A 25,064-nucleotide genomic window follows, 5' to 3' on the forward strand; every position below is an offset into this window, starting at 1 on the left:
CTTTTCCAACAGAGGTTTTTTTATTCTCTCTTAAGCATTTCTATGATTGATTTTTAACAATTGTTTTCAAATACTTGTCATAGACTGCTGTTGATGGTTTGGTAGCAGTGTGTATTTGATTTATTTATATTTTTCCTAGAAAAATCATGAGACAACCACTTACATAGAACGTATGTACTTACGTATGTTCACCACTAAGGGCATCACAGCTCAAGGCACCTTGATTGGATGTTTTGTTATATGAAATGTGGAAGGGATCTGTTACTTCAGTGTTTATGGGAACAGAATCTGATATTTGTCTTGTTTCCTCTTGGTTTGTGTATATAAGGTGTTCACTGAAATGTATGTACAGCCCTTTTGTAATAAACAGCTCACTGAAACAATAAATAGCAATGCTTTTGGGGGATTCATTCAGATTTGGGATACAAGCAGTCACAGAATAGCTTTGGCAATTGCACGACTTCCCATGAATGTTGACTTTTTTTTCGAACTAAAGGGCCTTGCTGTTGAAGATATTGAAGATATTTTGCCACACAAGTGACACAATATAACATATCAGAATTGTTTGTGCTATAAAGCTTTTTAATACATTGATGTTCATTTTATCACATATTATTGCATAGACTACCGATAAAAACAGATTTAAGTACAGTAAGTAAGTAAATGTCAATAGAAGTCAAGGACATACAACTATACATTCCATTGTAATCATTGTGGTCCAGATAATAATAATAAAAAATAAAATAATAATAAAAATAAAATAAATAAATAATAATAATAATTTAAAAAGCAATTGAGCAATTGAATGGTGCGAGATGTCCTGTTGGGGGTGAGGTGGGGTATGGAGTATGTCAGTGTCAATATCAATTTAAAAACAAGATTAAATATTCATAATTAAACAATATAAACAATGTATTTAACAGTTAGGGTTAGGGTTAGGACAGTTAGGTCCGGAAATATTTGGACAGTGACACAATTTCCATAATGTTGGCTCTGTGTGCCACCACAATGGATTTGAATCGAAACAATCGAGATGTAATTGAAGGGCAGACTTTCAGCATAAACATATTGTATGAAATGTTTAGGAATTGCAACCATTTTTTATACACAGTCCCCTATTTTCAGGAGCTCAAAAGTCATTGGATAAATTAACATAATCATAAATAAAAATCATATTGTCTGTGGTTCCTTGGTCGCTATTAACCATGTTTAAATAAATACATAAATATGTATTTAATATAACAATATATAAATAATAAATAAATAAATAAAATAAAGTTGAACTCGGGCGCTCTTATTTTGAAGGTATCCTCATTTCCATACATTCCCATTGACCGAACTTCCGCCGGAAGTAGTTGGGCTGAGTTCCACTAGTATTGAAGTTCAGAGTCCAGAGCTTGTTGTCATTCTGCCTTTCTGCACGCTGGTACTGTCCAACGACAACCATGTCTCCTCAAAAGCTCAACAGAGTCTTTGTCGTGGGGGTGGGAATGACAAAGGTAAATCAATGCCATTTGATATTATCGTTTGCGAAAGAAACATTTGACACACTGCTCGCATTCCTCCCTGTTAGATAACCAATGAGTCATGCCAGACCCCCATGCATGGGAGCCCCCCACTAACCAACCAGTCTCAGCCTGTCAGTGTGTCTGTTATCGATGCTGCATTTGATTTGAACCGTGAACCGTCAACACTAAAATGGGTTTGATTTGCTCGTGGCCCATGCTTTTCACTGATCGATTACTACTGTCTGCTTAGTCTTTCATAGGCACTGTGCAAGACAGAGACTGTTGATTAGAGACTGTTGATTAGTTAATTGATCAGTGTGGTGAAGTTTGCCCTGGAAATGTAGTCATGTTAGCAGTGACATCTTTAGCAGGCATGTTATATACATATTATAGCAACTAAACTACCTTATCTTATCAAGTCCAAGACAGTCCAATACTCCATGGTCATCGTAACTGTGCCAAGGGTCATGAATGCACTAGTTTGATAAACATGACAAACACTAGTGATACAGAATTTATGCACCAGAGCACCCCCTAGGGTGCAGTCAATGTGATCTTTTTTTTGGTCTTTGTGATAACCCATAATCACATGGTAATACCCTGTTTAATTGTTATCCTACAAAGTAGATTTCTCCTACAACAGTTCTGTTCTCTGTGTTCCGTCTCTGTAGTTTGAGAAACCAGGAGCTCGAGACTTTGACTATCCAGACATGGTCAAAGAAGCAGGTAGGTGATTGTTCTTGTTGATAACTGTCCTTTGCAATGAGTTGATCATAATTTTGTCAAACTACTTGCACAACCCTGAATATGATCTAACACTCCTGTGGCCTACATATTCACATTATTCGCTGCTCCCTGCTTCATTACACTATTACACTGAGTGTTTCCTATCCTGTCACCTTGTCTTCCTATGACAGGTCAGAGGGCCTTGGCGGATGCTGGAGTCCCCTACTCTGCCATAGAGCAGGCCTGTGTGGGCTATGTGTATGGTAAGACACTGTCATTGATTCTAAACACATTGATTCAGTCAGACTCACTCGTGTATTATGTTGTGAACTCACTGTGTATCAATCTAAGGTGACGAACATGCCTATTTATTTATACATTTTATAGATTTTATGCACAACACAAATGTCTAATTCTCCCTAACACCACTCTCTCTGTGTGGCCTGGGGTGGTCCGGTGGTCTAGCACCGCAGCATATAATGCACCCGCTTGCCCATGTCGGCATGGGTTTGAATCCGGCCCACACCCTGCTGACATAATAATAATAATAACTTTAATTTATATAGCGCCTTTCACAAACAGACAAAACAGAAAACAAACAAAGCAAAAACTAAAACAATGACTAGGGGCCAAATGCCTTGGAGAACAGATGGGGTTTTTTGAGGGCTAGTTTGAAGGAGTCCAGGGTGGGGGCGTTGCGGATCACTGAGGGAAGGGAGTTCCAGAGCGTAGGTGCAGCCACGCAGACATACCCTCTCCTCCTGACTTTCCTGTCTCTATCTCTAAATAAACCTTCCCCCCTCTCTGTGTCCGCTAAGGTGACTCCACCTGCGGCCAGAGGGCCATCTACCACAGCCTGGGTCTGTCAGGCATCCCCATCATCAACGTCAACAACAACTGCTCCACGGGCTCCACGGCTCTCTTCATGGCTCGCCAGCTGGTCCAGGGAGGTGAGCAGCACACATGACAAACCGTAAACCAAAAAAATATATTAAAAAAATCTTTTATTTGCCAATCAATCGCTGTTTGCCCTGTCCACCCCCCCCCCCCCCCCGAGACAACACACCTCTGCACTGCACACCCTGTTTCTGTTTCTGTTACACAATACACTAATAACTTGTTTATTGGGACTTTAATAAGGACTTTGGTATAAGTACACACGTGACTACACAGGTATAGGGGGACATTAATGGTGATGGTTGAAGTGTGTTGACATGTGTTGACTGTTAATCGGAGTGTTAATCACTGATTCTAGGTCTGGCAGACTGTGTTCTCGCCGTTGGGTTTGAGAAGATGGAGAGAGGCTCCTTGTCTTCAAAGGTACAGAACGGAACAGCCATTTGTGATGATGGATGCTGGTGAACCCCACTGAATGACGGTCTCACAAGGACATGCAATGTCCTACTGATAAAATGAAGATTCTTAGAAGCTAAGATAAGCTTTTTACCAAATAAAGAGTCCAAAAACCCTGAGCGAAGTTACAATAGTTGAATCCCAAGATGCATCAGGTGAATGAATACACAAAGGATAAGAGTCGCAGCTCTCCTAATGTACCCCCCCCCCCCCCGGGTACAATAGAATGAGCAGAACAGTCTCTTTGTCTGAACAGCTGCCCGTGTCCACCAGTGAAGCTGCACTCCCCAATTCTGCAGAACCTTGGGAAAACTGAACTCATAACTCAAACTTAACAAATACTCGAAACCAGGCCTATGGACGCTCAATAGATGTTACACAGTTCACACGCTTTCTATGCAATCTATCACTACATGATATTTAAGCAATATCACACGAGAGGGAGTGTGTTATACTGAATATCAGCGCGGCTGTGATCGTCTTCGGTACTCGGTCGCAACAGCACGACCTTGAGTGTGATATTGCTTTTATACAACAGTTCTACAGCGCAATTGATTCATTAACAGTAATAAGCGACAACAGATTATGATTTGTTTGTTTATTTAATCATAAAAATAAACAAAAAATAGTTCCGCAACTGAACTTCAAATGGACTGTTGCCTAGTAACCTGAACACAAACAATGTAGTCTAATTAACGGTCATTTAGTAGAACATCTGTGCGGCGGAGTGATACATATAGTTAAAAGTCCCAGTCCCAGTGCTGTTATACTGTATATCGTAACTCATGGAATGCCTCTTGTCCAATCAAATTACTTGGTCGGAACTAACTGTTGTATAATGGTTTTTGTCTTGTAGTTCATGGACAGGACTAACCCCATGGACAAGCACATGGAGGTGATGATCAACCGCTACGGGATGGCGGCAGCCCCGCCAGCACCTCAGATGTTTGGCAACGCTGGGAAGGAGCACATGGAGAAATATGGTAGGTAACATAGACACGGCTGTTCTAGTGTCAACTGTCACTTAGATCCAACTGTCACTTTCAAATTAACCTCAAGATTCCTGTATATACCCTGCTATAATACGGTAAACCAGAGTATCCGCGGTGTCTTGAAAAGTATTAAAAGTTGATAAATCAATTTTGGGAAAATCAAGACCCTTAATAAGTCTTATCACGATTTTATGAGGTCTTGAATTTTGTAGGTATTTTTCTGAATTAGACTCTGTCCAAAGAGTTTGAGTCCTAAAAACTTTTAGTAAAAGTTCGTGAATTTATTAGTTTTATTAAAAAACAAAGATGAACCGGAAATTCTGGTGTATGATAGTGGTCTAGTCTATTGCAAACTAAAACTGTTAAGTTAAAGGTGTCACTGATGTAAACGGTTACAGCTTGAAGTGGCGGTGAGGTCTGGAAAAATATTGACACGGTCTTTAAAAAGTCTTAGAAAGGTATTGAAATTAACCTCAAGATTCCTGTATATACCCTGAGTAGGTAACATAGACACGGCTGTTCTAGTGTCAACTGTCACTTAGATCCAACTGTCACTTTCAAATTAACCTCAAGATTCCTGTATATACCCTGTAGTAACAGACGGACTGGTGTTCAATGTGTGGCAACAGTTGCTCTGTGAACGTGCCCGATAAAGTGTGTTCTTGGTGTCCGGTTACGATGTGGACTAGGGCTGGGGGGCACCACAGTTTTTGGGTGCGTTTCAACGGTGTGTTTTGGCGTCGTCACATTCTAATGTATGTTTGGTCTCTTCTCGGTACTAAACCAGAGAACTTTGTTTGGCTCTTCTTTTAGGTACTAAACCAGAGCACTTTGCCAAAATTGCATGGAAGAATCACAAGCATTCCACCAACAACCCGTAAGACTTGACTATTTCGGTCATTAATGTCATTAATAGATGTCAATTCTCGTCTAGTTTGGTAAGATCTCATAATGAACCCGTTGTGTTATTGACCTGCATGTTCACTTGAGCATTGTGAATGATTCACATATATCGGGGCTGTGTGTATATGTGTACCCTGCTGTGTCTGAACGACACGGTCTGTTCTGTTGTCTCTGGTGTCACCAGGTACTCTCAGTTCCAGGACGAGTACAGTCTGGACCAGGTCATGAACTCCAGGAAGGTCTTTGAGTTCCTCACTCTCCTCCAGTGCTGGTAAGGACCTCCAGTTACAGTGGCCATAGAAAGTCAGCACACCCCTTCACTTTTTCATTTTTTGCTGTGTTATAGACTCAATTTAAAATGTATTTAAATAAATAACGATCGGAATCAATCCACACACAATACCCCATAATGACAAAGTGAAAACAAAGTTTTTAGAAATGTCTGCAAATCTATTCAAATTTAAACAGAGAAATACCTCGTGCATAAGTCTTCACACCCTTTGCTATGACACTCTTAAAATGAGCTGAAAAGCAAAAGTCACTCAATAAGTTCACTCAATAATTTACTCAATAATAAATCACTCAATAAGTTGAATTGAGTTCATCTTAATGCAAGGATAATAGCAAAATAACAAATGTAATTTTGGAATCAATATCTTTGTTTTTATAGCATAAATTGCATAGGAATCAATTACACACTGTGTAGATTAGGATGTCAGGACCAACTCAGCAAATTTCATAATTTTCTTTCTCTTGATCCTGACAAACTCCTCAGTCCCTGCCAGTGATGAATATATCAATTTACATTTTTTACATTTTTGGCATTTAGCAGACGCCTTATTCCAAAGCAACTTACAATCAATACATTTGAATACTAAGCATGTGAATCATCAGTCCACCTTCCATAACCTGATGCTGCTACCACTATTCTTCACACGAGAGATGGTGCAGAAACTGCATTGCATGTGCTCGATTCTTTTTTGTCACTTGGTTGTCACAATTTTTATTTATTTAATCAATTTTAAATTTAGTCTATAACACAGCAAAATGTGGAAAAAGTGAAGGGGTGGTGTGTTGACTTTCTATAGCCACTCTGTATCTCTCAGGGGGAGGACGAGTCTCAGTTCAGATATTGTATATGTGTGTCCCTTTCCCCAAATCTTCTTATGACATCAGTGTATGGTTCAGGCCTCAACAGTCCTTGTTTTCAGTATCAGTCAACAGACACGCCTCTCCCCTCAGCCCTACATCCGATGGTGCGGGGGCAGCGGTTCTGGCCAGCGAAGACTTTGTGAGGCGCCATGGCTTGGAGGGCCAGGCGGTGGAGATCATTGCCCAGGAGATGGTGACGGACCTCGCCACCACCTTTGAGGAGAACAGCTGTATGAAGATGGTGAGAAAAGGGGCATTGGTCCACCCCAGTCTGTCTTCATTCCCTTCACAGCCAATCGTGACGTTAGAATTATAAGGTTCTATCTCAATTTTTGTCAAAATTTTGTTTTTTTACATAATCTGATCCATTAGGTGTTTACTAATGCCTGTGTGGTGTTATTTTTAAAATGTTGACATTTTTGAGTTAGGAATTCATAAAATACAAAGGTTCCGTCTCACAAAACACAATGGAATGTAAAAACGTTGACGCCCAATATCTCTAAACTACCCTAAATGGAGATAGAACCGTATAATTCTAAGCTCACGCATTGTTTCAAGTTCCTTATTATTACAGATATGGTTCTTGATTTTCCCTTGAGCGCTGTTGAAACAAGCAGGGAGTGTTTCAGTTTGACGTTCCAAACAACAACAACATCCTTCCTAATAATAGAATAAGATTAAGTTCTGGGCCCAGGACAGTCCGGGCGGATTGTATGGCAGCTAGTGCTGAGGCACAAACATGTACATTTCAAGCCTGCAAACTGTGACACTTTAAATAACGTGAAAAAATACTTTTGTGCAATATGACAACCCTAGTTGACTATCTGTGCAGTATAGTACAGTGGATTGTGTACATAGCCTTTATTTATGTAAACCAGCTCCTTACCTTCTTGTGATTTTATTCTTTTTCTAAAAGTTTTTTTTTTTTCCTTTCCTAACACCAGGGGAGCCACCCCTCCTAAATTTCGTTGTTTGGTACCTGTACTGTAGCAATGACAATAAAGTCCATTCATTCATTCATTCATTCATTCAAGATTAGATTAGATTTGGTTATAATAATAATAACGACAATAACTACCCAAAATGGACTTGCAGTGACATTAGTGGTTGTGTTTCTGCATTCAAGTGATTTTTCCCAGACCAAAACTGTTCGTCAATTAACTAACTTTTCTTTCTCATTCCCTGTTCGACTACCGCTCAGACATAGTCATCACAACCATTAGAGAGCTTTTTAGAAAGCTTGCATGTCGTTACATACTGGACCTTTTAAAGTAACGCATTCATCAGGTGACTTGATCTGTGTTGTTCCTTGTTCATGGATCGTGTGTTTCTCTCTTCCTCCTCATAGGTGGGTTATGACATGACCCAACTAGCAGCCAAGAAGTGTTTCGAGACCGCCGGCCTGAAACCCAGCGACGTCAACGTCATCGAACTCCACGACTGCTTCTCGGCCAATGAGCTCATCACGTACGAGGCCATAGGGCTGTGTCCCGAGGGTGGGTCCAATTTACATTTACGTTTACATTTTTGTCCCGAGGGTGAGTCCAATGGTCTGATTGGTCCCAATGGTCTTGTCACGCTGGAGTCAGCAAGAATAAAAAAATAAATGTTTTACATATAGAACAATATCAAATATTCTGTTTGGATAACATTGTTATCACATCTTTGTTTAGGATAACATTGAAATAACATTGAATCGTTCCTAAACGACCGCATCTGTGAATGTTTAGTTCCGTGTATTACCGCTGTAAGGTACAATGTAAGGTAGGAGGTAAGCATGTCATGGGTTCTCCCGTGTGTGTTCTCAGGTCATGCTGGAGAGCTGATCGACAGAGGAGACAACACGTACGGGGGGAAGTGGGTGGTGAACCCCAGTGGAGGGCTCATCTCTAAAGGACATCCTCTAGGTGCCACAGGTACACACACTCTGCCTGCTGACTGTCCCTGTGACCCTATAAGCTGTATTCCATGGAATTATACGAGGTCTTGACCAGGGAAAATGCCTGATCGAATTTCCCTGGTCAGTTGTGTTCACACACACCCCGTACCAGATAAATTCCATGGAATCTACTGGGAAGGCTTGTATGTGTGAAAGGGGTTTAAGATCATACTACGCTCATTGCTCACCTTATGTGGCACAACACATCTGGTGTCTGATGTCACATGGAATCTTCCACAATTTGTTCCTTGCTTTGGGGCTACATCAATATGCACTATGCAATATGCAATGAATATTATATTTTATTTTTATTTTTTATCAATTTAAAGCATTCCCCAGGGTTTGTTCATGTTGCTATTGATGTGTAAGTCAGGGTCGAGAATTGCTGTCCCTGAATCATTATGAAATCCAGCTTCTTGAATCAATGAAAACAAAACAAATGATCCAATTGTGTCTAGGTCCTCTGATGGCCCCTGGTGATGATAAGACCCTGTGTGTATTACTCATGGCCACCAGGTGGTGCTAGACTCATAGACAAACCATGCCGACTGTAAGTCCCCTAATGCTTGGGCCTCACTGGCTACCTCTACCTGAGCAGCAGGTGTGCATGGCGGAGCTGCTCTGGCTCTCACACTTGCGGTGTCCATACAGACAGACAGGTGTCCATACAGACAGACAGGTGTCCATACAGACAGACAGGTGTCCATACAGACAGACAGGTGTCCATACAGACAGGTATCCATACAGACAGACAGGTGTCCATACAGACAGACAGGTGTCCATACAGACAGACAAGTGTCCATACAGACAGACAGGTGTTCATACAGACAGGTCTCCATACAGACAGACAGGTGTCCATACATACAGACAGACAGGTGTCCATACATACAGACAGACAGGTGTCCATACAGACAGGTATCCATACAGACAGACAGGTGTCCATACATACAGACAGGTGTCCATACAGACAGACAGGTGTCCATACATACAGACAGACAGGTGTCCATACATACAGACAGACAGGTGTCCATACAGACAGACAGGTGTCCATACAGACAGACAGGTGTCCATACAGACAGACAGGTGTCCATACAGACAGGTGTCCATACAGACAGACAGGTGTCCATACAGACAGACAGGTATCCATACAGACAGACAGGTGTCCATACAGACAGACAGACAGGTGTCCATACAGACAGACAGGTGTCCATACAGACAGACAGACAGGTGTCCATACAGACAGACAGGTGTCCACAGACAGACAGGTGTCCATATACAGACAGGTGTCCATACAGACAGACAGGTGTCCATACATACAGACAGACAGGTGTCCATACATACAGACAGACAGGTGTCCATACAGACAGACAGGTGTCCATACAGACAGACAGGTGTCCATACAGACAGACAGGTGTCCATACAGACAGACAGGTGTCCATATACAGACAGGTGTCCATATACAGACAGGTGTCCATACAGACAGGTATCCATACAGACAGACAGGTGTCCATACAGACAGACAGGTGTCCATACAGACAGACAGGTGTCCATACAGACAGACAGGTGTCCATACAGACAGACAGGTGTCCATACAGACAGACAGGTATCCATACAGACAGACAGGTATCCATACAGACAGACAGGTGTCCATACAGACAGACAGGTATCCATACAGACAGACAGGTGTCCATACAGACAGACAGGTGTCCATACAGACAGACAGGTGTCCATACAGACAGACAGGTGTCCATACAGACAGACAGGTGTCCATACAGACAGACAGGTGTCCATACAGACAGACAGGTGTCCATACAGACAGACAGGTGTCCATACAGACAGACAGGTGTCCATATACAGACAGACAGGTGTCCATACAGACAGACAGGTCTCCATACAGACAGACAGGTGTCCATACAGACAGACAGGTGTCCATACAGACAGACAGGTGTCCATACAGACAGACAGACAGGTGTCCATACAGACAGACAGGTGTCCATACAGACAGACAGGTGTCCATACAGACAGACAGGTGTCCATACAGACAGACAGGTGTCCATACAGACAGACAGGTATCCATACAGACAGACAGGTATCCATACAGACAGACAGGTGTCCATACAGACAGACAGGTGTCCATACAGACAGACAGGTGTCCATACAGACAGACAGGTGTCCATACAGACAGACAGGTGTCCATACAGACAGACAGGTATCCATACAGACAGACAGGTGTCCATACAGACAGACAGGTGTCCATACAGACAGACAGGTGTCCATACAGACAGACAGGTGTCCATACAGACAGACAGGTGTCCATACAGACAGACAGGTGTCCATACAGACAGACAGGTATCCATACAGACAGACAGGTATCCATACAGACAGACAGGTGTCCATACAGACAGACAGGTGTCCATACAGACAGACAGGTATCCATACAGACAGACAGGTGTCCATACAGACAGACAGGTGTCCATACAGACAGACAGGTGTCCATACAGACAGGTGTCCATACAGACAGACAGGTGTCCATACAGACAGGTGTCCATACAGACAGACAGGTGTCCATACAGACAGACAGGTGTCCATACAGACAGACAGGTGTCCATACAGACAGGTGTCCATACAGACAGCATTTCTGCTTCAGCGCTGCTACTGCCAGCTCTATCTTTGGATATAATGTTTCATTTCACTTCATTATACATTTCATTTATATTTAGTTTAGACAGAGTAGCGTGTGCACACAAAAAAACGACAAAAAAACAAACACTGCTATGACTACTGTATTTTAATACGGCTTTTAATTTGAAACAGATTAGCGGAAGTGTTGATTTTATTCCTTTGGCTCAGTAGCAGCTGCTCAGCCCCCCACCACACACACACACACACACACACACACACACACACACACACACACACACACACACACTCACCCTTATGATTCCTCTCACTCTTATTTCTCCCCTCCTGGGTCATTCATTTCTATCCCTCCATCCTTCTCTCCCCTTGTGCCCCAGTAAGCTCTTTCTCTGCCTGCTGATCCCTCATCTTGCTCCTAATCCTGGCTGTAATGTGTTGACCCCTGGCCTCGCCTGGGGGGTCAACGCTGTGAGGGGAGAGGAGACGAGACGAGAGGAGAGGAGAGGAGAGGAGAGATCCCCATAGCAGTAAGAGGAGAGGAGAGGAGAGGAGAGGAGAGGAGAGGAGAGGAGAGGAGAGGAGAGGAGAGGAGAGGAGAGGAGAGGAGAGGAGAGGAGAGGAGAGGAGAGGAGAGATCCCCATAGCAGTAAGAGGAGAGGAGAGGAGAGGAGAGGAGAGGAGAGGAGAGGAGAGATCCCCATAGCAGTGAGAGGAGAGGAGAGGAGAGGAGAGGAGAGGAGAGGAGAGGAGGGATCCTCAGCTGGGATGATCAGAGCAACAGCCAGAGGAGGCCTGTCTGGATGGGCCTTGTGGAGGGTTGAAATATTGAGCTCCTGGCCTGATGTTGCTGATTAAGAGAACAAAGAAATGCAGTTTTCTTCTTTATTTATATTTGTTTTGACGTCTTCATCAACAATTCTGTGTTTAGCCATCATAGACCCAGCTTTTGTCCACACTCCACACAAAAAACATTCACACAACCATGCCGGTTGCATAAACATAGATTAAGACTGGTCTAAACCTTAGACTAGTTTTATATTCTCAGCGTGACAGGCTATCTAAGTCAATCTTACCTTAGTCACTCATAGGTTAGCTTAAAGTGAGATCTAAGTCTAAGACTGGGTCTATCTTTATTAAAGTGAGATCTAAGTCTAAGACTGGGTCTATCTTTATTAAAGTGAGATCTAAGTCTAAGACTGGGTCTATCTTTATTAAAGTGAGATCTAAGTCTAAGACTGGGTCTATCTTTATTAAAGTGAGATCTAAGTCTAAGACTGGGTCTATCTTTATTAAAGTGAGATCTAAGTCTAAGACTGGATCTATCTTTATGCAACCGGCCCATGGAGAGCATGGCAGCATGAAAAGGTCTTTACTGATTGATTGATTGAAAACTTTATTAGAAGATTTGCAGAAGTAGGTACATGGAAGTACATATTACATACAAGGTCAACTAACAGGATAAAAACCCAAGAAAGCCACTGGCTTATTTCAATTGGGGTCCTTGATTCTCAATTCATCGTTACATGTAAGACAGACAAAAAAAACTAGTACTATCTACAAGATAATACAGACAAATAACTATTACTATCTACAAGATAAACATACATCCATCATGGGAAGAACAATACAACAAAACATAAGGTATGTACAGCGGGTAGGACAGGTGGGGACATACACCACAGGTGGGGGCGGGGGACAAAACACAAAGTATGTACAGTGGGTAGTTCGGGTCTTTTAATCTGATTTTTGATTTAGAGGGTCCAGTTACGGATTGCAGCCTCCTGTAAATGTTTTTTGAGAGTGGTTTTGAAGGTGGGCAGTGTTTTGCACTCCTTTAAGATTATAGGAAGGGCGTTCCACATTTTTACTCTTAAGTTCTTATTGGGATAATGGGAAAACACAAAAGCCCATTAGTCAAAGTGGGCTTAGCTTTAATGCTAACACATGAATTAACATTAGAGTGTTAAATTGCCACCGTTTTGACCCTCACACTATGGCTAAGTGATTAGTATTGCCTTGAAGTAGCCTATAAGAAGAGTCTTTATGTAAATCATGAAAAGTCCCCCGACTACAATTCTTTCCTATAAGATGGTGTGTTATGCCAGGGTTATTTTTCATTTATAAAATGACATGACATGATCCAAGCAGCCACACTCTAGCATTAGCAAACCAGCATTAGTGTTAGCATCTGAGATGATGATGATGAGATGAGATGAGATGAGATAACGTTTATTGCCATCTCTGTCTGTGACTGCTCAGGTCTTGCCCAATGCAGTGATCCATCTCTCTCTCTCTCTCTCTCTCTCTCTCTCTCTCTCTCTCTCTCTCTCTCTCTGTCTCTCTGTCTCTCTCTCTCTCTCTCTCTCTCTCTGTGTCTCTCTCTCTCTCTCTCTCTCTCTCTCTCTCTCTCTCTCTCTCTCTCTCTCTCTCTCTGTGTGATTGATTGGTCAGGTCTGGCCCAGTGTGCTGAGCTGTGCTGGCAGCTGAGGGGTCAGGCGGAGAGGAGGCAGGTCCCGGGGGCGAAGGTGGCCCTCCAACACAACATCGGCCTGGGGGGGGCCGTGGTCGTCACTCTCTACAGGATGGGCTTCACTCAGGACGCTAGGTGAGCCACCACCGGCCTCTATTGTAGAATCGGCTAACTAGAGATTCATTCTATAGAAATATCTTAGTCGTTTTATTGAACGGGCGTTAACAAAAATAGTTTGATTGTATGCTAACCAGAGAAAGCCTGTCTTATCTTACACACACACACACACACACACACACACACACACACACACACACACACACACACACACACACACACAACCCTTAACACCTAACAGGTGTTATTTCGTAACCTGTGAAGAGGCACTTCTAGTGACACAGGAGCAGCTAGAGAATAGAAGAAGAATACAACTAATCACTGATGTTTTAATCAGGTTGTTTTGTTAGTGGGACAAAAGCGAAGTGTGTGTGTGTGTGTGTGTGTGTGTGTGTGTGTGTGTGTACGAGTGTGTATGTGTGTATACAGTATCTGTGTTTCAGGTAGCAGTACAGATAATCACACAAAGATCACGGCCTGTCCAGTACTTTATGACTGCAGAGAGGGTACATTGACCTGCTCTGTGAGAACAGTTTGTCCAGTTTCATGACCATACACAAGCACACACAGACGCAGGGCCGGCCCAAGCCATAAACAGACTAAGCGGTCGCTTAGGGCCACAACCACTAGAGGGGGCCACACTTAAATTCGATGGTGGTGAAAGATTTTGTTGTTGACATAGTTAGCAAGTGTTCACTTTATTTATTTGGAATATTTTGCATTCATATTGATTGTTCATTGTAGGGTTGGACGGTTCTACGGTTAAACCGAAAACCGGGGTTTCTAAAAAATAGCAACGTTTTTTACACGTTCCTGTGTGTTCCAGGTCACAAATCGCAGCAGTTCCTACCAGTGCATCCAGCGGTCTGGAGGGGTTCAAAGCCTACACTGTCTTTCAAGAGATAGAAAAGAAACTCCAGGAGGTACAGCACCTGAACAAACCACACACACTTCACGCTTACACACTCACCTTGAGCTTTTTGTACATTTTGTGCACGAAACGGTACTGTTCACATATGAACAAGACAGTAGCTGTTGTGCACAGGGTGTGATTCACACATTCCCAGAAATGGGCAAACATGCTTTATCTCTGTCATTTCTTTCCCGTAGGAAGGCGAGCAGATTGTTAAGAAAATCGGAGGTGTTTTTGCATTCAAGGTCAAAGACGGCCCTGAGGGGAAGGAGGCCTTGTGGATTGTTGACGTGAAGAATGGAAAAGGCTCCGTTAGTAACGACGCAGGTTTGTTTCATGCTGAAGGAGAATGGATTGAAATTGCAGGGATAGAGTCAGAGTGCTCTGTTTTCTAAGAAGAGGGATGCAATGCAAACACAAAAGCACAATATTTAAACGCAACAAAGACACACACACAAGCTGTAAGACACACACACATACACTGTTCACATTAGAACACTGGATGGCATTTCTCCATGAACTACATGGCTGTCATTCATATTTATGTACTGTGTTATTTCCACTTTATTCCACATAACTTTTCACATAACAATTGTGCTGGATTGGAGTGTTATAATTTCTTTAGCTGTGTAGTTTTATTGAGTTACCGTAATACCAATGCCTGATCTAAACTTCATGTGAATTGCTGCAATGGAAATATGTTCAATTAAAAACATTTATGTTGATATGTGTTGATTTCCCCCACTGTATATAGAGATAATTGTATTAAGTGCTCTTTTATTGTTTTCTTAAAAGTGCCTCTAGAATTAGTTTTAGTAACGTGCTTAGGTAAAGAGTTCTATCCTGTAATGGCTCTGTAAATTACAGTAGATTTGAGATGTGTCCTAGATCTAGGTGGTAAGAGATGTCCTGAAATGGCCTGTTTGGTCAGATAGTTATTTTCACTTCTGATGTACACTACTTGGTCAGAAAAATACCGTGGTTTCTTGTCATTTATGACAGTCCTGAAGAAGATCTGAAGACTAGATTGGTAATCTGTTTTCTACAGGAAACCCACAAGAGATTTCTGTGCATTTCCAAAACATTGTGTGCACGTTGAACAATGGAGAGCTAATCTAGAAGCTTTGTTTTGAGGTACATGATCGATACAATTACATTGAATTTGATAATTGAAGATCATGTACCATTTTTTCAGATAAGAAGGCAGACTGTACCATTGCCATGGGGGATGAGAACCTGCTGGCTCTGATGACGGGACAGATGAACCCACAGACTGTGAGTGTGTGAAACGGAATAGATCTCCTTATTCTTGACATGGTCATTGGAGATCACGCTAGTCTCATCTGTGCGTATGGAGCTTGTGTGTAGGTGGTCTGTGTGTGTGTGTGTGTGTGTGGGTGGGTGGGGGGCGTTTTTGACATTCTGTTGGGAAGATTTACCATGCAGTTGGAGTCGTTTCTGTTTGAGTATGCACCATATGTTTTTCCCTGGCCTGGTCCAGGGACTAAATCTCTCTCTCGCTCTCTCTCTCTCTCTCTCTCTCTCTCTCTCTCTCTCTCTCTCTCTCTCTCTCTCTCTCTCTCTCTCTCTCTCTCTCTCTCTCTCTCTCTCTCTCTCTCTCTCTCTCTCTCCCTCCCCCCCTCCCCCTCCCTGTTGGCAGGCGTTCTTCCAGGGCAAGCTAAAGATCACAGGAAACATGGGTATGGCCATGAAGCTGCAGAGCCTCCAGATGCAGCCAGGCAAAGCCAAGCTGTGAGAGACGGAACTCTCACCCATACCTCTAACATCCATCCCTCCCTCCTTCTCTTTGTCCTCCCCTTTCTCACCACCCTCTAACGCTCTCTCTCCTCCATACTTCTCATCTCTCTTATTCGCATTACCGATTTAATTTAATCTCTACTTTCTTTCTGTACAGTATATCTCTTTATCTCCTCTCTCTATTATCTATGGAAACGAATGTTTTGGGGGATAGGTTGATTTCCTAACTGCCCTAACTGAAGGCGTGGCAACTCTGCTAGTCAATATTGAGTAATTTCAGTACTTTTTCCATCATGTCTGATAGGAAGCGGTATCCAGTCAACTAGCTGCTGTGTGTCTGAACGGTTGTCCTCCAATACCCTGACACCAGCATCTGCTGTGATAACTTGAGGAAGAGAGATTGTGACAGTTGGGTTAATGCAATTGAGGCTGCTTTGGATCCGTGCCCAGTTTAAAAATCACTTCGTAAATCCATTTGTGTGTCAAGAAAAGGAAAAGATCAACTATAAGACTGAACTAATCTGGTGTGATCTCTTCTTCTGTGGTGTTCACTTACCACAGAGAGCCAGCGGGAGCGTAGCGGGGGCGTGCGTGCACTAAAGCCTGTGAACATCATTTAAGCAATATCACACGAGAGGGAGTGCTGTTATACTGAATATCAGCAGGCTGTGATTCGGTCGTAGGTACGAGGCCGCAGGCCGCGATTTATTAGTTAACAGTAATAAGCAACAACAGATTATGATTCGTTTGTTTATTTAATCATAAAAATAAACAAACAAAAATCCGCAATTGAACTTCAAATGGACTGTTGCCTAGTAACCTGAACACAAACATGTAGTCTAATTAAACGGTCATTTAGTAGAACATCTGTGCGGCGGAGTGATACATATAGTTAACGTCCCAGTGCTGTTATACTGTATATCAGCACTCATGGAATGCCTCTTGTCCAATCAAATTACTTGGTCGGAACTGACTGTTGTATAATAATGCATAAATTCACTGACATTGATTAAATCTTATTGAGTTGTTTATGTTTGTGTAACTATAGATGGTAACTATATTCGCACAGCACTAGTATTATCTGATGACTCTCTGTATTTTAGAAATTCCCTCCCGATGTCTGTGTTTTTTCGTGTGGCGCATTCAGACGGGATAAGCAAAGTCTGTGTTTTACAGGAATTTACGGACATTCCCCCAGATATGATGTCATGGCTCTGTGTAACAGCTTCATGAACAACAAGCGCCACAGGCGTTGGTTAACTCCCGAACACACAGCAAAAAAAAGGGAGGAGAAAACAAACTCGCCTTAAATTACCGACATGCCAATTCGCACGGGATTACTATTCGGTTGTTAAATCTGTCGTAACTTTGTGACGTTTAGCAATTTCCGGGTCCAAATCAAAAAAATCCCTGCACCAGAGTACCAGTGTACTACAGCGGTAGAATGACAGTTCAATCGTTTTTTAGACTCGGATCTATTCATACAACAAGGGACAGAGCACTTTCCAGTTTTTCCCATATTGTCAGCGTCTTTGAGCCTCTGAAAAGCGCTATATAAATATAATGAATTGTTATCATTACTGCGGCATTTCGAAGAGAGCGCCTCAGCCAACGTTGGACCCAGAAACACGTCACGACTTAACAAGCGGATTCTCACAGGACCTCAGTAATCAGGGAAATATGGTAGGTAATTTGCGTTGGAATTTCTACGGGAATGGCCGATTCGCACAGGTTTAAGAACACAGACGACCTCCATAATTATTACAAATTACAAGAGGTCACCAGATAATACTAGACTGTGTGAATAGGTCTTAAATAGGACTTAAATGTTTGATCATTTTACATGGATGACTCTTTGATGAAAGGTGGACCACTCAATGTGCCTCTGATGTCTCTCTACGAAATGGCATCTTTGATTAAAAATGACTGTCGATCTGATGTAAATTATAGTTTTGTATAGAATGTCTGTCTGTGAATGATGCTTTGATTTTTATTAAATAAACCCTATATTGACAAGAAAGCTGAGCAGAACATGTCCTTCTTTTTTAATGCCAAGATTTATGCATGAATTGTATTGATACAATATATTTTTTAACCAGATAAGTTATTTCATTTGATCATACTGTAACTGACCTTTATATGGTCCGTTAGCAGCTCTACCAAGGGAGTTGACTCACTTGGTGTAGTGGTTAGCGCGGCCGGCGTCTATGCGGGAGTTCGGGGTTCGATTCCCACTCGCCGGTCTTCTCTCCCCATAAGTGGGAGAAACCTAACCAAGACCCCAGGTTAGGTGTTAACAGCTCCACTAGGTGAGCCAACTCTTTTGGTGTTGTGGTTAGTTAACTCTTTTGGTGTTGTGGTTAGTTAACTATTTTGGTGTTGTGGTTAGCGCGGCCGGCATTATGGCAAGGCAAGGCAAGGCAAGTTTATTTGTATAGCACATTTCATACAACAGGGGCAATTCAAAGTGCTTTACATGCATTATTTAAAAATACAGCAAGAGGAGCATAAGAAAATAACAATTACAATGAATAAAAGCAAATATAAGAAGTAAATAGATCAAACATTTAAAAAGACAATAGTTAATGGGAAAAAGACATTGATAGAAGTGTTTGTGTTTAATCATATCCCTCCACATCCTTCTACATCCCTCTACATCCCTCTACATCCCTCCACATCCCTCTACATCCCTCCACATCCCTCTACATCCCTCTACATCCCTCTACATCCCTCTACAACCCTCTACATCCCTCCACATCCCTCCACAACCCTCTACATCCCTCCACATCCCTCCACATTCCTCTACATCCCTCTACATCACTCTACATCCCTCTACACCCCTCTACATCCCTCCACATTCCTCTACAATCCTCTACATCCCTCTACATCCCTCCACATCACTCTACATCCCTCTACATCCCTCTACATCCCTCCACATCCCTTCACATCCCTCTACATCCCTCCACATCCCTCTACATCCCTCCACATCCCTCTACATCCCTCTACATCCCTCCACATCCCTCTACATCCCTCTACATCCCTCTACATCCCTCTACACCACTCCATATCCCTCCACATCCCTCCACAAGAGGAGCATAAGAAAATAAAAATTACAATGAATAAAAGCAAATATAAGAAGTAAATAGATAAAACATTTAAAAAGACAATAGTTAATGGAAAAAAGACATTGATAGAAGTGTTTGTGTTTAATCATAACTGGTGCAAAACATGAAGGTTTTTAGCTTAGATTTAAATATTTTAAGGGTTTGGGCCTGTTTGATTTCTTCAGGGAGTTTGTTCCAGGAGCATGCAGCAGCGTGACTGAAAGCTGCTGCACCGTGTTTTGTTTTTACTCTTGGAATTATTAGCTGATTTGTCTCAGCTGACCTTAGGGACCTTGCGGGAATATAGGGTGGGAGGAGATCTGATATGTATTTTGGTCCAAGACCATTTTGTGATTTGTATGTAATTAGGAGGATTTTGAATTCAATTCTCTGAGAGACTGGTAGCCAGTGCAGGGATCTCAGGATTGGTGTAATGTGTTCAAATTTCTTTGTTTTTGTTAGGACCCTAGCAGCGGCGTTTTGGATGAGCTGCAATTTACGAACAGCTCCTTTAGATAGGCCTGTTAGTAGACCATTACAATAATCAAGTCTACTCGAAACAAATGCATGGATGAGTTTTTCAAGGTCTTGCTTGGACATGAAACCTCTCATTCTTGTTATGTTTTTCAGGTGATAGTAGGCTGATTTAGTTATTGAGTTTATGTGGCTGTTGAAGTTTAGATCGGAGTCTAGAATTACACCAAGATTTCTGACCTGTTTTTTACTGTGAAGAGAGAGAGAATCAAGTTTTGCACTGACTTTCGATCTTTTGTCAGGTGCACCGAATACAATTATCTCTGTTTTGTCCTTGTTTAGTTGGAGGAAGTTTTGTGTCATCCAGGCGTTTATTTGCTCAATGCAATTACAGAGATTGTCAATGGGACTATAGTCGTTCGGTGAGAGGGCTATGTAGATTTGAGTGTCATCCGCATAGTTGTGGTAGGCAATTTTGTTCTTTTTTATGATGTGTCCCAATGGAAGCATGTAGAGATTGAATAGAAGGGGGCCAAGGATTGACCCTTGGGGAACCCCACATGTCATTTTAATTTGGTCAGATACAAAGTTGCCAATGGAGACATAGTAGCTTCTGTCCTGTAGGTAGGATCTAAACCAGTTTAGGGCAGTGCCCGAGAGTCCTACCCAGGTTTTTAGTCTATCTATTAGAATGTCATGGTCTACAGTGTCAAAGGCAGCACTAAGATCTAGTAGTACCAAAACTGAGATTTTTCCGGAGTCTGTGTTTACGCGAATGTCATTAAGGACCTTAATAAGGGCCGTTTCAGTGCTATGTAGGGGGCGAAAGCCTGATTGAAAGTCATCAAAGAGATCATTTAGGGTCAAATAATTGCTAAGTTGTTCGTGGGCAACCATTTCAATAATTTTTCCTGTACAGGGAAGGTTTGATATGGGTCTGTAGTTGTTTAGTACAAATGGGTCTAGGCCGTTCTTTTTTAGTAGAGGCTTAATAACTGCAGTTTTCAGGGCTTCAGGGAAGATTCCTGATGAAAGGGAGGTGTTAATTATTTGTATTAGTTCGCCTGCCATGCAGCTAAATATGTTTTTAAAAAAGCTTGTTGGCAGGACATCAAGGGCACAGGTGGATGGTTTAAGACGTGACATGATTTTATCTAGGGTCTTGTAATCAATGGTGTTAAATTGTGACATGGTTGTTATGTCCGCCCTATTTGGGGTTGTTAATGGGGACATGTTTTTCATGCCTGACACAGAAGACCTAATGCCTTGTCTAATGGTTTCTATTTTATTGTTAAAAAAGGATGCAAGCTCATTGCATTTACTAGTTGAGTGAAATTCCTGAGCAATGGGTGTTGGGGGATTTGTTAGTCTGTCAACAGTTCTGAAAAGGATGCGGGCATTATTTATGTTATTGTTTATGATCTTAGAGAAAAATGATTGCCTGGCACTTCTTATTTCTAAGTTATAGTTCTGAAGATTCTCTTTATAGATATCATAGTGGACTTGAAGGTTTGTTTTTCTCCATCTGCGCTCTGCTTTACGACATTCTCTTTTTTGAGTCTTTACGGATGGGGCAGTTCTCCAGGGAGCTTTTTGCTTACCAGAGATGCATTTGGATCTAATGGGTGCAATATCATCAATGGTTTTTGTGATTTTTAAGTTGAAATCGTGTAGAAGGTCATTTACTGAGGTTGGAATAGAAGTTTGGGGTGGGGGGGCTAGGGAAAAGGCCTGTGTGAACAGTGCACTGGTCTTTTCATTGATATATCGTTTGGAAATAGTTTTAGACATAGTTTGAATAACAGGAAAGATAGATACGTCAAAGAATATGCAACAGTGGTCAGACAGGGCAATGTCAGTTACAACAACATTTGAAATATCTAGGCCTTTGGTGATGATAAGGTCCAGAGTGTGACCTCGATTATGAGTAGGGAGGTTCACATGTTGTTGAAGTTCAAAAACATCTAACAGAACAGAGAGTTCTTTGGCTTTGTTGTCCTCTGAGTTATCTACATGAATATTGAAATCACCAGCAATGATCAGACCATTAAATTCAGTAGTAATGATGGAGAGAAGCTCTGTAAGTTCATTAAAGAAGCTAGTAGAGTATTGGGGTGGTCTGTATAAAATTATAAAAATAATTCGAATGGAACATTTAAAAACAACTGAAAGATATTCAAATGATAAAAATTCCCCGAAGGATTTCTGTTTGCAGTTAAAACTGTCTCGGAAGAAAGAGGCGATTCCACCACCTTTTTTGTGGGATCTAACGACATCTAAGGTTCTAAAATTGGTTCGACCCCCCCCATGGGGCGAGTTACACTATCAGTTCCCGTTCGCTACAATACTTCACTTATTTTTGTGCCGCTTTGGGTGAATGCTTATTTGGCAGGAGGACCCCAACATTTCCGCTTGCAGTTCGCTTGTAGTTAAAGGTTGAGTGCATAATAATGATATCCCTTTTCCTCTGATTAGATCTGGGGGCTACAGCTTTGATTTCGGAGAATAATAATAGATAATTGTCGGGTCATGCAGCGCTGCTAGCGTGTTGATTGAAGGCTAACTTCTTCAAGATCCATGTTTTGATAATGTAGCCAACGCCTACAGAATGGTAATCGTGTCGTCGGGCAGATTTGTGGTGGCTGGTCTAGTGGATAGTGAGTTGGACTTGTGATCGGAAGGTTGTGAGTTCAAATCCCGCCTGAAACCACACCATTACTAGTGTGCCCTTGAGTAAGGCACTTAGCCCTCAGTTACTCCAGGGGGAATGTCCCTGTAATTCGTAATTGTAAATCGCTTTGGATTAAAAGCGTCTGCTAAATGGTATTTTTTTTTTACTTAATTATAAATTAATTTTCACGTTTTTTTTTTTATGGGATAGAGACATGTCCGCGGCCGGGATCGAACCCGCGACCCTGAGATGACAATGGCTAACGCCTTGAAATTGGCAATGGACAACACGAAGACAGTTCACGGTCAATAAATATAAAAAGGTTGATCCCTGGAGTTCATAGTTGTTAATAAGAGCTAGCCTACTGGTCTCACTCGAGTGACTGGGCGGCATAGTTTCGGAAATATTACCATGTCTGCTACAGACGTAACCACTAGACCACCGAGAAGCAACCGAATGTGTCGACGGTTTTAAGCTATTTAAAGTTGTTACCATTGTTACAAATTACAAGGTCACCAGATAATACTAGACTGTGTGAATAGGTCTTAAATAGGACTTAAATGTTTGATCATTTTACATGGATGACTCTTTGATGAAAGGAAGACCACTCAATGTGCCTCTGATGTCTCTCTACGAAATGGCATCTTTGATTAAAAATGACTGTCGATCTGATGTAAATTATAGTTTTGTATAGAATGTCTGTCTGTGAATGATGCTTTGATTTTTATTAAATAAACCCTATATTGACAAGAAAGCTGAGCAGAACATTTCCTTCTTTTTAATGGCAAGATTTATGCATGAATGGTATTGATACAGGTGCAACTCAAAAAATTAGAATATCATGCAAAAGTTAATTTATTTCAGTAATTCAACTTAAAGGGTTAAACGTATGAATGAATGAATGAATGAATGAATGAATGGTCTTTATTGTCATTGATATAGTACAGGTACCAAACAACGACATTTGGGAGGGGGGGCTCCCCTGGTGTTAGGAAAGAAAAATGGTTTACATAAATAAAGGCTATGTACACTATCCACTATACTATACTGTACAAATAAAACACTGTGCTGTACTCTATGCTATGCTATACCTATTCTAACAATTCCTATTCTCTGCAACCTTATGTACCCTAGGGTTGTCATATTGCACATAGTGTTATTGCACATTCATTTAAAGTGTCGCAGTTTGCAGGCTTGAAATGTACACATTTGTGCCTCAGCACTACACCTGATTTTCAATCCAGCAGCTGCCATCAATCCGTCCAGACTGTCCAGGGCCCAGAACCTAGGTCTTTGCTGTGTTCAGGGCCTGGATGGCCCTGGGGTAGAAGCTGAGCTTCAGTCTGTTTGTCCTTGCGAACATGGTCCTGTACCGCCTGTTTGAGGGCAGCCGAGCAAAGTGTTCGTACCCAGGGTGGGATGGGTCTCTGGAGATCTTGGAGGCCTTCCTGAGGCAGCGTGTGCTGTACAGCTCTTCCAGAGAGGGGAGGGGGGCGCCGGTGATCTTCTGGGCCGTTCTCACGACTCTCTGTAGCGCATTCCTCTCTGCGGCTGTGCAGCTGGAGAACCAGTTGCAGATGCAGTAGGTGAGGATGCTCTCCACTGCGCAGCGCTAGAAGGCCACCAGCATCTCCTGTCTGATGTGGTCTTTCCTGAGGACTGTTGTGCCTTCTTGATGATGGCTGCTGTGTTGTTCTTCCAGGACAGGTCATCCTGTATGTGCACCCAGGAATCGGAGGGTTGAGACTCTCTCCACGCTCCCTCCGTCGATGAGCAGGGGCTGGACCTCAGATTTTTTCCTCCTGAAGTCCACGATGATTTCCTGGGTCTTTGACTGGTTCAGCAGCAGGTTGTTAACCTTGCACAGCTTGCTCAGCTGCTCTACCTCATCCCTGTACGCCGCCTCGTCCCCCCCCGAGATGCAGCCCACCACGGTGGTGTCGTCTGCAAACTTTATGATGGAGTTGCTGGGGTGGACGGGGGTGAAGTCGTAGGTGTAGAGGTTGTAGAGGATGGGGCTTAGCACGCAGCCCTGGGGGGACCCAGTGCTGAGTCTGAGGGCTGTGGAGGTGTGGGAGCCCACCCGCACCCTCTGGGGGCGGTCGGACAGGAAGTCCTTGATCCATGCACATATAGAGTGTGATAGTCCCAGGTCTAGTAGTTTGGTCACTAGCCTGTCTGGAAGGATGGTGTTGAAGGCAGAGCTGAAGTCCACAAAGAGCAGTCTCGCGTAGCTGTTTCCCCTCTCCAGGTGGGATAGAGTGGAGTGGAGAGTCGTCGCGATGGCGTCCTCTGTGGACCTGTGGGCTCTGTAGGCGAACTGGTATGGATCCAGGTTGGGCGG

The 25,064-nt window shown here is 42.5% G+C and overlaps 1 protein-coding gene across 2 annotated transcripts; it reads left to right on the forward strand.

The window, feature by feature from the left end:
- The first annotated feature begins 1,396 nt into the window (after nucleotides 1-1,396).
- On the forward strand, nucleotides 1,397-23,530 carry scp2a (sterol carrier protein 2a). Of its 2 annotated transcripts, none has more exons than XM_080543043.1 (16): nucleotides 1,397-1,499; nucleotides 2,180-2,234; nucleotides 2,426-2,497; nucleotides 3,053-3,184; nucleotides 3,490-3,554; nucleotides 4,444-4,570; nucleotides 5,393-5,456; nucleotides 5,667-5,753; nucleotides 6,725-6,875; nucleotides 7,983-8,130; nucleotides 8,443-8,550; nucleotides 13,665-13,818; nucleotides 14,627-14,723; nucleotides 14,911-15,040; nucleotides 15,909-15,987; nucleotides 22,923-23,530. In XM_080543043.1, the coding sequence occupies exons 1-16, from the start codon at nucleotides 1,446-1,448 to the stop codon at nucleotides 22,966-22,968; spliced, it is 1,569 nt and encodes a 522-aa protein (XP_080399169.1). In that variant the 5' UTR covers nucleotides 1,397-1,445; the 3' UTR covers nucleotides 22,969-23,530. The 2 variants fall into 2 exon arrangements, with proteins under 2 accessions (XP_080399169.1, XP_080399168.1); XM_080543042.1 differs by lacking the exon at nucleotides 22,923-23,530 and adding an exon at nucleotides 16,374-18,768 and having other exon boundaries at nucleotides 15,909-15,988.
- Nucleotides 23,531-25,064: the final 1,534 nt, after the last annotated feature.

The sequence above is a fragment of the Nansenia antarctica genome, assembly GCF_963989245.1.
Source record: "Nansenia antarctica genome assembly, chromosome: 12".
Taxonomy (NCBI): domain Eukaryota; kingdom Metazoa; phylum Chordata; class Actinopteri; order Argentiniformes; family Microstomatidae; genus Nansenia; species Nansenia antarctica.